Below are 14517 nucleotides of genomic sequence, written 5' to 3'. Positions count from 1 at the left end.
GCGGTTTAACCAGCTTCCCAAGGGAGCTGCTCCGGCAACCAAATAAAAAGTATATATTATTCTGGTATAAGCTAGGTATAGCTGCCAATTTTCATTAAAATCCATTGGGTAGATTTTGCGGAGAAGTCAAACCAATTTCCATACATAAAAACTTTCGCATTGTGATAAGATACCTACAATTCATAAATTACAAGAACTTACCACTACTTTCATCATACACAACGATTTCATAAGATTGCCAACAAAAACTCAGGTATTGCTACAATCTCGACTGAGTACACGACGCCGGGGGTGTGTCAACCAGTCACGTAGGTTCCACATTCTGCGTAAATATGACGTCAAAACCAGTTCCATGAGTCTTCGACAAATTTCCAGGTCATTGCAATTCGTAATACTATGTTTTATGAACTTAAAATGTCGTTGGGGAAGATAAGTTAACCAGTTAGACGTGTGTCAATCCACGTTTCGTATGTTACGTGAAGTCATTGATTTTCTATCGGTTTCATTGAAATATAATTTATTCCATTTATGGAGTCGAGACGAAATTCCATAACATTACCTATACTTTAACAAAATTAGCATCTCATCTTCTCGTGTATATAGGTACAGTCTCAAATGCTCACTTCTCCGTCTTCTGCAATTTTATTGGGAAGAAAAAGTGCAACAAAGTCCTCTGAAAAAGCAAAGCAAGAGTTTCGCACACAGGACTCAGGACTCCTGAGTAGTTCTGAATCTTCACGAGGTTGCGTAATATAGACAAAAGGTAAAACAGGAAAATGTACTGTGAAAGATATAGAGCAGTAGGTATAAGTTTTATTGATGAGACGGGCCTTTGCATCCAATATTCAAATACCTATTCATTCTTCAGACTTTTTTTTTGCATTTCATAAAAAAAAAAAAACTTTGAGCTAATTATCATAACTTTGACTAAGTAGTACGTTCTTATCAATAACCTATTGAAGTGTTTTGACCGCGCCCCCGTCCGATAAGAGGAAGAGTATTTCGTTATCTGCAAACTGTTATGTAATTTTGGACTTTGGGCTCTTAGTGTTAAGGTTGTTTTTTAGCTGTAGATGGTTGCTGACGTCATACGATAACTCCTGTTTTGAACTCCCACGTGTTTTCGGTACAGTGGGCGGAGGGAAACTGTTTGGTAATGAAGGTTACGCGCCTATGTCGTAATGTATATTGTAGTGTAAAAACGCCATAGTCATCGCTAAAATAAAGTAGGTAGGTAATATTGCACACAAAAATTATGAACTCTGAAGATGATTATTTTTATAGGTACTTTATATTTTATAGTGGTACCTACTTTATCAATATCATACTCATCGTAAATCAGTATTACATTTTTTTTATTCAGATAATGGAGCACAATTACTCTTCCCAATATTCCATGTGAAAAATGCGATTTCTTCTATGGTATTGGTGTTGCAAGTCCTTTTGTATTTTCTTTTAAAAATCAGCTTTATAAAGCTTAAAAATGCTGGCATGTTAAATACTAGATATTTTTTTTACATTTCTTTAGTCTATGGACTGGGGAAACCCTGTTCAAGGTATCTGTTAATTACATTATGCCGTGCATAAGCTCAAGTAAAATTGATTGCTAGTTCAATGATACTTATCAATATCCTTTTCAAAAAAATAACTTTAATTAATCGGTACCGAATACCTAAACATGCTATCATCATCAAAACAATACAATAATTTAACCTAAATATAGTCCAAGTTTATCATTGCTAGATAAACTGTCGATAATAGGAATAACCGAACGTCACTGGATTGTCATGTCATAGCCGTTCTTTTGTATGGTATATTAGGTATTATGAAATATCTTTAATTTAATATCCTTGGCACTCGTTACGTGTAGCGTGTAGTCAGAAGCCAGAAAGTCTGATACCAGTCTAACCAAGGGGTATTGGGTTGCCCGGGTTACTGCGTTGAGGAGGTCAGATAGGCAGTCGATCCTTGTAAAACACTGGTACTCAGCCGCATCCGGTTAGACTGGAAGAACAACGAGGAACGACTCCAACATAGTTGGGAAAGGGCTCGGGAGATGATTATAATAAATATCTTCCATCTTGAAAATAATAAAAGGGGAATTCTTAACTGTATTTTCTTGATAAAAACACGTAGCAAACATGTATTTTATGTAACGGATAAAAAATAACAGCTTGAGAATGTTTTCACCAACTTCATTTATCGGCTCTGGCCTCAAAAAAGACTAATTAGTCAATGAGAATTATGTATGTGACTGAAGTAAATAGGTAGCAGTTGTTTGTTGTTGTTTTTATTAAATTGAATATTACGTATACTAGTGGCTCGAAAAAACTAGAGATACCAAGAGATATAGTAGATAGAATACAAAAATTAATTCAATTAAATGTGCTTTTACAAAATCGCGAAACTAATTTACTTAAAAAATAAGTAGGTAGCTGCTGTTTGCTTCTTTTTGCTATTTGTTACATTTTCCTCAATTGCAAAACTGCATCAAGTATGACAAAACCAATTAAAAGATCACAAGTATTATTTACAAAGTCGATGCGGCCATAAAAATCAAAGTTAATCATAACTAATTAATTACTGCTTACTTAATCTAGATTAACGACTTATTTACTTAAGATATCAAAGAAATTAGATAGCTTATTGCATTGCTCCGCTATCTAAGCTTTAGTATTAAAGGTAATAAGGTCTTAGGTTATCAATAGGTACCTACTACCTATCTAAGTTTACCTACTTTTTACTTAAAGTAATGAAGAGGGTTCCGTAGGTACCGATTTATAAAACGGACAAAAAAATCAATACATCCGTACACAACAATACATCATCTGTGAAAATTTCAGCTCTCTAACTATCACGGTTCGTGAGATACATCCTGACAGACGGACGGACGGATGGACGGACGGAGGAGCGAAAACAATAGGGTTCCGTTTTATCCTTTGGGTACGGAACCCTAAAAAAACAAATGAACCGATTCCAAAGTCTTTCAGTGTTGGGAAGCTATACTATCCTCTACATTCTATCTGGGTGCGGGAGTTCTTTATTCCACGAGATACGAGTGAGACCGCGGGTTATAGCTAAGTATATAGTTATTGATAATGATATTTATACTGATAATTAGTATAATCATTGACCCCTTACATCTGATCTTGAGGTTAAATAATCAAGTGATTTGGATTTATGGCCGGTAGATAATCACGGTATAGTACCGTGTGCTGTGTGTGTTAACTGCCTCGTTGGTCTAGCTGTCGCAAGTGCGGCTGCTGAGCACGAGGTCTCGGGTTCGATTCCCGAGTCGGGCCGAAATCGCTTTGTGGGTTTAAGAAGACTTTCACAATGCAGCCCGGAGCCTGGTAGCTGGTGATTTATACACCTGTGCATCGGAGAGCACGTAAATGTCGGTCCTGCGCCTGATCTCTCTCCGGTCGTGTCGGATTACCGTCCCATCGGGCTATGAGAATTAAGGAATAGTGAGTGCACCTGTGTCTGCGCAAATGCTCGTGCACTATAATATGTCCTGCGCAGCTGGCTGATCTCCTTAAATGAGAACAGCCGTCGTGGCCGAAATCGGCCGTGGACGCCATATAGACCGTGTGCCGATTTGATAGTATGTATATACCTAAGGTTGTATCGTAAATAATGTGAGGCGTTAAGTAAATAATAACGTGAAGGAGTAAGGGCCTGGCAGGTGGATTTTTAAACCACTCGAATATACTCTAAAATACTTATCAGGCCATTATTTTTATTTATTTATTCCTTTATTTCAGGCAACTAAGGCCCATAGATTTACAATACAAAAATATAAAAAATACTTATAAACTAACTAATACATATACGATTATAACAATAAATACAATACTATAAAATTACCACTTAGTTATGAGCCTTACCACTGTGAATATGGGGTGGACATTATTAACTTATTAGATTTTTTACTTACTCATGAAATCGTGAAAAATCTACCGCTACTATTTTTATCACAATAAAATTATTTAAACAGTAATCTTTCTTATTCATATGCAGATTGTAATTAATGTTGTAGTTTCATAGTTGTGTGTAGTTCAAGTGACGTAGTTATGCAAACATAGTTACCACATTGTCTCAGTGCATCAATGCTTTGTATTGATTTTCAATTAGATCCTAGGTAGTGGTCTCTATGTGCTACATGTAGTAGATTTGCACCGGATCTGAGGTTGTTGCTAAGCAATATTTCTTCTCTTTTCTTTATTACAACCCGACATGCTATAGCATGTTATAACATTCATTCCCTTCTTATTCTTGTCATCTTTCTTAATTCTGCAATAATTGTTGAGCATGAGGTTACCTACCTACTATGGTTTTCTGAGGAAAAAAATAATGAATTCGAAAAAAGCCTAAATTACGATAACATTAGGTTATGGTAGATAAATACTATCTGATAAATTACCTACTGTTGTTTCCCAAATGCATTGTTTGTTATGCCATGTTATGTTTTAACTCATTCGATATGCGAAAATTGTCGCCAAAAAGAATGATAACAGACAGAACAAAGCCACAATGATTGTCTACATAAACAGAGAGTTGTCACGGTCCTATATTTAGCGTTACAATGCATCTTAACCAGAGGAATGAACAGCATCCGGTGGAAAGGTTGCCAGTCCATTATACATTTGTCATTGTATTTAGATGACCCGACATGGATATTTGTTTAAACTAATGTATTAATTCAATAAAATGACTTAAAGACACTTGCATAGAGGTCATCTTTGGAGTATTTGGCAAGATTCTAGGCATGGGTACTATCTCTGTAATACATAAAAGTGTCTTACCACAATTTTCGCTTTTTTACCAAAAAGTTCATGGAGATACAACACAAAATTACCATTAAAACTAGGCATTCATTGTGAAAAATATAGTATGCTTGTAACTTCTCTGAAATAAGTAACAAATAAAAAGAAAATTATGTTACGCAAATGATTAAAATAAAAAATAACATAAGCAACTGCATAAAACACTATACAGGGTGTGTCGTTCACAATCACATTAAATCCTATCGCATAGACTTTATGATATTCTATGGCGAATTGTAAAAAAAAATAACTAATCCATCCAGTGGTTTGGCCTTTGGCCACAGGAGTCATTTTTCGTTTTTGTAATTTACAACATCATGTGTAAAGCAGAGATAAAGTTAGGAGTATCGAATGTTTTGATCAGTTGACAGCTGTCAGTTTGATTTCAAGGGAGAATTTCAGTTGTTTGTAATGACTGGCTTTTATATGGTGTTCTAATTTTCATACATTTTTATTCTATTTACTTTGTTTGAAAAATTCATTTTTTTATTTTTACGTATTTTTCTTTTTTGTTTGTGTTAATCGACATATATGAACTAGTATATTAACGCATTTCATTTAATGTGATTGTGAACGACACACCCGATATAAACGACAGGTTGGCTCATTCTTTGAGGAAAATATTTACATGCTGTTAGCAGTCATTGAACTCTGCGGTAATTTACCCGTGCAAGGTGCAAAGTGAATTGCAGACACTGCGGGGAAAACTCACAATTTGGTTTCCTGATTAACTGCCTACTTTATAATAGAAGGTAGTTCCTTGACCTCTGATTAATTTTCTCCTGCTCTGTCTTGCGAAGCAATCAAAGTCGTAAATATATAGTAAAATTTGACATCATCCTCCTGCCCTTATCCCAATTTTATTTGGGGTCGGCGCAGCATGTTTTCTTCTTCCATACTCAATCTGCCGTCATCTCACAAGTAACATTATTTTTAGCCATGTCGACTTTCACACTACCCATCAACCGTTTCTATTTAATTTGTAACCTTGATTTTACATAATACTTCTTATAAAATAAAGTGTAGCAACCCTAATATAGTTCACGAGATAATGAGCGGATTGAAGCGTGTTATGAGCTAAAGAATGTTGATCCGATAAACAACTCCAATAATTCATACAATCAGGCCACATTTTCTGAGCACAAATATTTATGGAATTTACTGGCAAAGCCTACGTTATTTTCATACAAGCTGCTTTTACTGGTTTTACCCATGTCCATCGCGCAGTCAGATAAGCAGTAGCCTCATCTGCTGACTCTATTTATCTTAATACTCTAGCCATTTCAATCACTCTAATATATTTTATAATAATTAATATAATCCGCATTTCTGATACATATGTATAAGTATAGTGTCTAAGGATTAATTGAATGTATTATTAATTTATCCAAAACTATTGGGTATCACAAAATCTGTTTTCTAACCACCGGTCTAAATTCCATTGTAAATGACCGACTTAAAAAAAAAGGAGAAATGTGTTCTCAAATCGCCTGTTTTTTAAAAGTTAACAATACGTCTTTCCCTTTATGCAAATGAAGTAGAAATACCTAAGAATATCGAGTTCCACGCAATAAAGTTAACTTGCATAAACTAGGTCATAAAGTGATGCAAATCTCACAGCACAACAGTTAAGCTGTTTAATGCATTTTATATGGGTTCATTTGTCTAGCTTTATATTTATTACGTTTTCATATGCTCGTGTTTAGCTCTTGAACTCTATTTTATATGAGTGCTTTGTTTTGTAGTGACGATCAATCAAGTCATCATCATCCTCCGAGCCTTTTTCCCAATCATGTTGGGGTCGGCTTCCAGTCTAACCGGATTCAGCTGAGTACCAGTGCTTTACAAGAAGCGACTGCCTATCTGACCTCCTCAACCCAGTTACCCGGGCAACCCGATACCCCTTGGTTAGACTGGCGTCAGACTTACTGGCTTCTGACTACCCGTAACGACTGCCAAGGGTGTTCAATGACAGCCAGGACCTACAGTTTAACGTGCCATCCGAAACACAGTCAATGGTGTCTAAGATATACTTAGAAAGTACATACAAACTTAGAAAAGTTGCATTGGTACTTGCCTGACCTGGGATCGAACCCGCGCCCTCATACTTGAGAGGTTGGTCCTTTACCCACTAGGCCACCACGACACGATCGATCAAGTCTTAAGGTGAAATTAAATGCTAATACTCTTTTTGTAAAACTGACAATTTTGAAATTATTTTTAATTTTATTAAAAAAAGCATTGGTACAAGCACCCGATTTGAGAATCTGAAGACTACTATAGTAAAAAGGAAGACTATTTGAGAAATTGCTAAAAAATTCCAGAACATACTAATAAAATTCTATGTATAATTTATAAAATACTTAGAGAACTAGGTACTTTTAATTAACAAATAATATAATAAGTCTGCATGAAAAATGTAAACTCCCACAACCCGTTCCCTTGTTACAACAGGGGTGGATTATAACCACTTACAAAAGATGTTTTTATGTAATACCTTAATAATGCAGTAAGTTACTAAACATAAGTATTGTTGATTTGCTTACATAATCAAATAATGATATATTAGAAATTAATTATTATAATTTCTTGGAGAACACAGAGACTGATTTGTATGGAAAAATATAAAGAAAATACGGTTTAGTTCTCTATTGTTGTGGATATTTATAGAAGAAGTTACAGATACATGTACCTAATTGTACAGTTCTTATACCTCAATACGGTATTACTAGGTTATCCATACGTACGTGTTTTTATTTAAATAACTTGGTTTATTTTTGTGGCAGGAAAACAATAGAGTATAATCTAAACTCGTAGTTTAATTGATGGAAACATACAGACAGTTATGTTTGTTTTCATTTGGAGAGGTTATGCGGTTTACCCAAATTAAAAATCGATCACTACTTATGTATTTTATAATTTATATTTTGTAAACAGAGATATAATAATGAAGCTGATAATAATTCTGCCTATATAATAGACAATGACGTCTGAGTTATAAAGTTAGTACTTTCTTATAGGATTATTTTATTACAATTAATTATCGTTAAAAAAAAAAAAAAAAAAAAAAAAAAACAATAAATGTGACTTAAATTCAGATTAACATTGATAACTTCGAGAAAACAATAGTAGTAAAGTCATAGTAATGACGATTACAAAAAAAGTATGCCTATTTTTTCCTACGTTAAGTATAATCCTTATCTATTCTAATATTATAAAGAGGAAAACTTTGTTTGTTTGTTTGGTTGCAATGAATAGGCTCAAAAAATACTGGACCGTCTTTAAAAATTCTTTCACCATTCGAAAGCTATATTATCCATGAGTAACATAGGCTATATTTTATCCCGGTAAGGGCAGTAGTTACCACGGGACGCGGGTGAAACCGCGGGAAAAGGGTAGTTTCACTATAAAAAGGCAAAAATACATTAATATGGATTTATGGAGGTCAATTTCCTAGTAAAGTCTAATAGCTTGTAAAAGTTAATTAAGTAAATAGACATCAATAAAACCATTTAATCTTGCGATATTTTTAGGACTTGCAAATTGAACTGCAAAGCACCAATTTAAAATGCAAACATTAGGTATAAGACTTAGAAATTATCTAGCTAGAAAGTTAATCCAGTTATGTCCTAGAATCCTTTGTATTTTTACACCTGTACATTATTATAACGGCTTACTTTAATTCTAGCCTTAGGTAGCAAGTTATATCTATTGTCTCGGCAACAAATAAAAAATGTAGAAGAAAGTAATTTTTCAAATAACAGTATATACCTAATGAATGTTTAATGACAACGGTTATTGAACTTAGGTACTTACTTAGTTTATATTTTCTATTGATTTTACGTAAGTTAGTATATTTCTAAGTAAGTGTTTACATACTTAAGATAAAGGTTCAATTATTGTTTCGTAAATATTTTTGATGAAGGAATAATTAACTACGAAACAAGATTAACATTAACGCAGTCGTCGTAAAAACAAAAACTCCAAAAAAACGGTTTATGTTCCTACCGAATACCTAAATATTTTTTAGGGCCCATAACTTTGATTCATCAGTTTTAATCATTGACACCACAAAAAAAATATTTTGCCGAAAAAATCTTTATGAAAATATCAAACGCAATATTCTTGACCTTCACATATTCTGCACTGCTTCATACCTACCTGAGTGCAACCCTGCAATTATCAAAGTGCATTGACCACGATGGCACAGCATAGTAGAATCCTACTTTCCCGAGCATTGCACCCGACCGGGCGGGTAAACCAGTGCACTTCTAGTAATACTAGATTGCACTTCTATTATACATAGTTTATTTGATGATAATTATGTGGAGTTAATTAACTGCTTTTACACGAAATTGTGGCAATAAAGTAGTTTGGTCAATCTGCCGAGACTAATCTATGGTAGTAAAATAAAATTGTCTATTATTCAGCAAATGTATGTAAGTATGTTGACCATAGATGTAACATACAATTACGTCTATGATGTTGACAGTGTAGCGTAGTATGTTGACAGATCGAAAGCACAGATTTTAACAGAAAAAACTAGAGAAAGATTTGAATTGAAGACATTTGAATAGAATTAATTTATTTTGCAAATGCGGGTAAACAAAGGTACTAAATCTACATTAGGTACTTTTCTTAGAATCAACATTTCGAAAAAAGAGTACCTAAATATGACGAGCATTTTTACGTTGTCGTAACAAAATCGTAAATCGACTTGTAACACTTTTACAGACGTCCATTAGTTGATTCGTCATGAATTTCGTAACACATTTCAAGTTCACTAATACAACAGTTGTTCTATTTATTCATTTGTTTTTTTTTTTTTAATAACTGTTGTATTGTCCATTTACTTTGACCGTCAATGGTTTCATTTTTGGGTTTTTTACAAATGCAGTTGTGCAAAACCTTCACCTGGGAAAAACCTAAATGAACGTTGATTACAATTTCTACATCATCTATGGTATTAAACTATGTTGTAAATCATACTTTTCCGTGGAATGAAGAATTATTTCACAAAAACCACAGTATTCATCCAATTATTTTATTTTTAGCACTAACAAACTTATTCAAATAGGAAATAAGCAAACGATTTCAAGGTCATTTGAGAACAATAATCAATTGTGACGTAACTTGATAACGAATAGGTCATTACTGCATTCTTGCTCATCAATAGAAACATAGGAGTGTCGATTTCTATAGAAACTGTTACAATGCAATTTGCCGATTTTCTAGCAAACATTTTAAGGGAAAATAGTAATTAATAGCGGCTGATAAAGGTGCTCAGAAATCTGTAATTAGGTATACTTAGTTATTAAGGTAAACGCGGGTGAAGTCGTCATGCCCCAATAGTCGTCAATTAATCTAAAAACATTTATTATTTTTTTCTACTGAACTTAAAATGGGCCGGTTTATATGTAAACATATTGTTGATATTATATTGCACAATTGAAATAACAATACGGGGTTTTAACAGTCACGGCTTCTAAGATATGTTATTTTAAACGTGTGTGCCCTAACAAAATCGTTTTTTCGTGAAGTTCAGCTGTCAAAAGTGAAACTCAGCACGTGGTTTTGTGTATTGATTTACATAAATCCAGTGGGGTCTGTGGTATGTTTCTTTGTTTAATTAGATAGTTAAGTTTATTTGCTAACGATGTAATATGCAATTTGGAATACTTTTAACATAGAAGATATATTTTTTTAATGTGATATCTATTGGTACTTTAAAACTCCGATTTGACCCAAAACCCGTCAATTTTACAATTATTATGACGACTACTGGGACATGCTCAAAAGTTGCACCTAAACTCGTCATAATGAGGATATTTTGTGTTTTACAGTACAAAATGCAAATAAACAGCGAATATCGGCACTTTTACAAAATTGTTAACTGTCTAGAACAAACATATTTTAGATTTAGACTAAATTTGTTCATAAAACTGAGTTTCTTTTAAGCTTTTTCTTAGGGGTAAATTTTACTCTGCTGGTTCTAGATACACGTACACAGTCATGTTATTCAATTCAATTAATATGTTTCTTAATGGTTAAATCCCCTGTTTTCTATAAGTATGCACTTTCTACGAGTGTTTTTTTAGGTATATATTGGCCGCTGTAGGCCTCCGCCATTCGATTAAGATCTAATGCTTTGGGTACAAGCAACTCTAGCACTAGCCCTTGTTTCTACTACGCTTGGATTACAATTTGTGGCAATCAAAAATTGACTGTTCTTATAGTTATCGGCACGAATCTTGAGCTCTGACCTTCGCCTGTGAAGAAGTAATTTATTGGGTCCCTTTTGTGGTATGAAGTGAGGCGCGGGGGCGGGTTAAAGCGGTGATTGGCCCGCAGTGCATCGCGTCATAGCCGTCACTCGGGATTGGTTCTTTGCTAATAAATCACTTCTGCGCAGATGTAGGTCAGAGCTCAAGATTCGTGCCAATAACTATACACTATGCTTTTTGTTCGAAATAACTGCACGTCGTCACGCGTATTGTACCGCGTCTCCCTAACGTCCCTAACTAGTTTTGAAGCAAAAAATATTAAAATCAGTTTTAAAACTAAGATGACATAGCTTCCATCGCTGTCACTTCTTTGCTTGTCGTATTCGATATTGATGGGTAAAGAGTAATCTTAAGTAAGATTTTTTTATTTAAAATTGTATGTATTTAGTGATTGCATGATCGTAATTTTAATAGCAGATCATGACTGAAAGAAACTATAAGCAAGAGGGCCTTTGAAAATTCATAAAAGCTGTAAATCAAGGGGCCACACACAACATCAGATGCAGCAAGAAAATTTAAAACGCCCTTTTGAGACAACTTTAATGAAAAGGTGACACAAAACCGACGATTATCCCTGTATAAAATATACTATAGAAATGAACCCAAGGGCAATCCCCGGTTCTGCGCTAAACTATTTAATTGCAAGGTAACTGTGGAGGAAAACTACTTGGGTTATTGCGTTTTGATGTTAGTGGATTAGGATATAGGAAACTATAGGAACTATGGCACCTGGAAAAATATTCGTGGTGGCCTGGTGGGCAAAGAATCAACCTCTCAAGTATGAAGGCGCGGGTTCGATTCCAGGTCAGGCAAGTACCAATGCAACTTTTCTAAGTTTGTATGTACCTATGACACCTATGACTGTGTTTCGGATGGCACGTTAAACTGTAGTTCCCGGCTGTCATTGAACATCCTTGGCAGTCATTACGGGTAGTCAGAAGCCAGTAAGTCTGATACCAGTCTAACCATGGGGTATCGGGTTGCCCGGGTAACTGGGTTGAGGAGGTCAGATAGGCAGTCGCTTCTTGTAGGGCACTGCTACTCAGTTGAATTCGGTTAGTCTGGAAGCCGACCCCAACATAGTTGGGAAAAAAGGCTCGGAGGATGATGGTGATGAGGAACTTTTGCACCTGCCGGTGACAATGTATGAAATACATGTTAAAATGGCAGGTGGGGTTCACCAGCTCAATTACTGGGCGCCCGGGAATCAGTCACTGAATAGCAACCTGAGGGCAATAGGGACATGGGCAGCTGAAGGGTGAGGATACCTCGGCGGACTTTAAACGCAGAGCACGCGCTCCCTGTGGGTTCAGCATCACCGGCCTACTCGCCACTTACCACGAGGCACCTACTCTCCGAGCAGGGCTGCTAACCTTGCTCTAGCGACTCCACTCTGGTCGGCCAATGAAGGCAAGCCAAGAGGCGGGAGACCTATCCCCCGTCATGCTTCACTCCGGCAGGCCGGAGATGGGGGACAGTATACTCTCCCTGGAGCACTCGGTATATATAGCCTCGCGGGGTCGCTACTCCCCGTCATCCGCCTCAGATGCCCTGCGGGGCTTATTAGATATTATTATTATTGGGTTTGAACGCTTAGTTGTACCTAATCATATATTTTTTTGATTGATACCTTTAAGACAGTTTGAACTATCTATAGAGATTTTTGCAAATCGTACTTAGCATGCGCTAAGCAGTTCAGAAGTTTTGATGAATGACAACCTTACCTACATATTTATCAATGTTAGTAATTATTTCGCGGAGAGCTATATAAATGAATGTGGCTTTTATTTTTTGTGAAAACTAATTATTTTATTTTACAATTTAAATATTTTAATAGTAATTTATTTTACTCGTGCTACAATGCACATGACTGCATGGTTATTATGATTAAGAAATACAACATATATTTTATAGAGTGATTTTGTGATTCCAAGCGTTTGATGGATAGGAATATAAATTAAAATGCAACTATGTATCTGTTTTATTGAATACCTGCTCTTCTAACAGATTATGACCTGCTATTCTAAATAGGGATTTGGTCTTTTATCTATCTACTAACTAATGTTTCAAAGGCACAAGTATGCTTAACAAATTCAAGCACAAAAAAATGTACTTAACTTGAACTTTATGTTCAAGAGCAGAGAGTTCACATTAGCATTAAAAGTTGACGAGTATTGGGAATATTTGACGAGTGTCCGTACAAGTCAGACGACTATTGGTACAAATCGCCCTTTTTTTACTTTTGCCTTAATAAATATATAAACCCATCAAAATTATTAAAAAAACATTAGTTACTTAGAATAACGAATAAATACTCTATCACGTCATGCAAAAATTTTCATTTTCTATTGAATATTTAACACACAGTAGCGCTTCAAAGTCAGTGATTTCCGAAATCCGACGAGTATTGGTACGTTTACCTTACCAAGTGGTACTTAAGCTAATCAAGGCAGTAATCTTACGATAGATTTTGAAGACAGATTACAGAATTGACTTAACTCTATCACCGTAACTACCTTATTTTATTGCATAGGTAACTAGAAAAATAGTATAAACAATGTTATTAAGAGTAAAACTGTAACCAAAAGTATATTCGAGAAGTTAATTAAACAAATCGTTTCATAATAATTTTCCGTCGGAAAATTTTGTTTGGTTACATTAGGAATATGCGAACTACAAATCCGAGTCGGCTAAGTAGTTCGTAATACAGAAGTCCGGCTTGTGCATTTTTTTCGTGTTTATTAGGCAGAACGTTTCAGCGCCGCGGCCAGTTTACTCGTTTACTCCGACTCGGTTTCCCGCGCAGTGATCTGTCAACCTGTTTGACAGCCGTTTCGGCGGGAAAGCATTTCTTATTGCTACGTCAATAAACGATAGATGCTCAGCGATCAACTTGCTTTCTTATAAGCATTGAAGCTCAAGGTTTCAACACGTGTTCTTGGTTATTTTTATTTAAAAATCAAACTGTGTGAAACTGAATAAATGGCGTTTGTTAGTGGAAAAATGGAAAAAGAAAAGTGTTGTTATGACAATTCGGCGTTTGTGTTGACTGAGAAAAATGTTTGGATGCAAAATGAGGTATGTCCATCCTACTTTCCGGCAAATTTTCGCAATTTTTTAAGACTTTTCAAACTTCTAATTGTATCTACCAATTAATTAGAAAGTAAACTTTCATCGAGTTTTGTGTTCGTCACAGATTAAAAATTCAAACAAAAACAACACAACCGAAAAAGGAGGTTCAAAGGCGACTTAATTACAAGTTATTTTAGCAACGCAAGGAGGTTTTATAATTAAAATACTTTCAGCCTTGCGCGCGATTTTCCGAACCGTAACGAGCTCTATCGATAAATAGTAAGATAGTGATAAAATATATAATGTTTCACTAAATACGTGCTAAAATGCAT

The 14517-nt window shown here is 35.1% G+C and overlaps 1 protein-coding gene across 2 annotated transcripts in view; it reads left to right on the top strand.

Annotated features, from left to right (window-relative positions):
• The window catches only part of LOC124635030 (facilitated trehalose transporter Tret1), a 55544-nt gene that overhangs the window by 1460 nt on the left and 39567 nt on the right, over nt 1-14517 (top strand). Inside the window, exon 1 of one of the 2 annotated variants that reach the window (XM_047170777.1) lies at nt 13979-14191. The exons of the other annotated variant lie outside the window; for it this stretch is intronic. Within the exon in view, the coding sequence (XP_047026733.1) occupies nt 14096-14191 (96 nt within the window). The 5' untranslated portion in view covers nt 13979-14095. Of the gene's footprint in view, nt 1-13978; nt 14192-14517 lie in introns of those variants that run through there. 2 annotated transcript variants of the gene reach the window in all.

Source organism: Helicoverpa zea, chromosome 12 (assembly GCF_022581195.2).
Source record: "Helicoverpa zea isolate HzStark_Cry1AcR chromosome 12, ilHelZeax1.1, whole genome shotgun sequence".
Lineage (NCBI taxonomy): Eukaryota > Metazoa > Arthropoda > Insecta > Lepidoptera > Noctuidae > Helicoverpa > Helicoverpa zea.
Note: the sequence above shows the minus strand (reverse complement) of the source record. Positions and strands in the feature narration are given on the sequence as shown.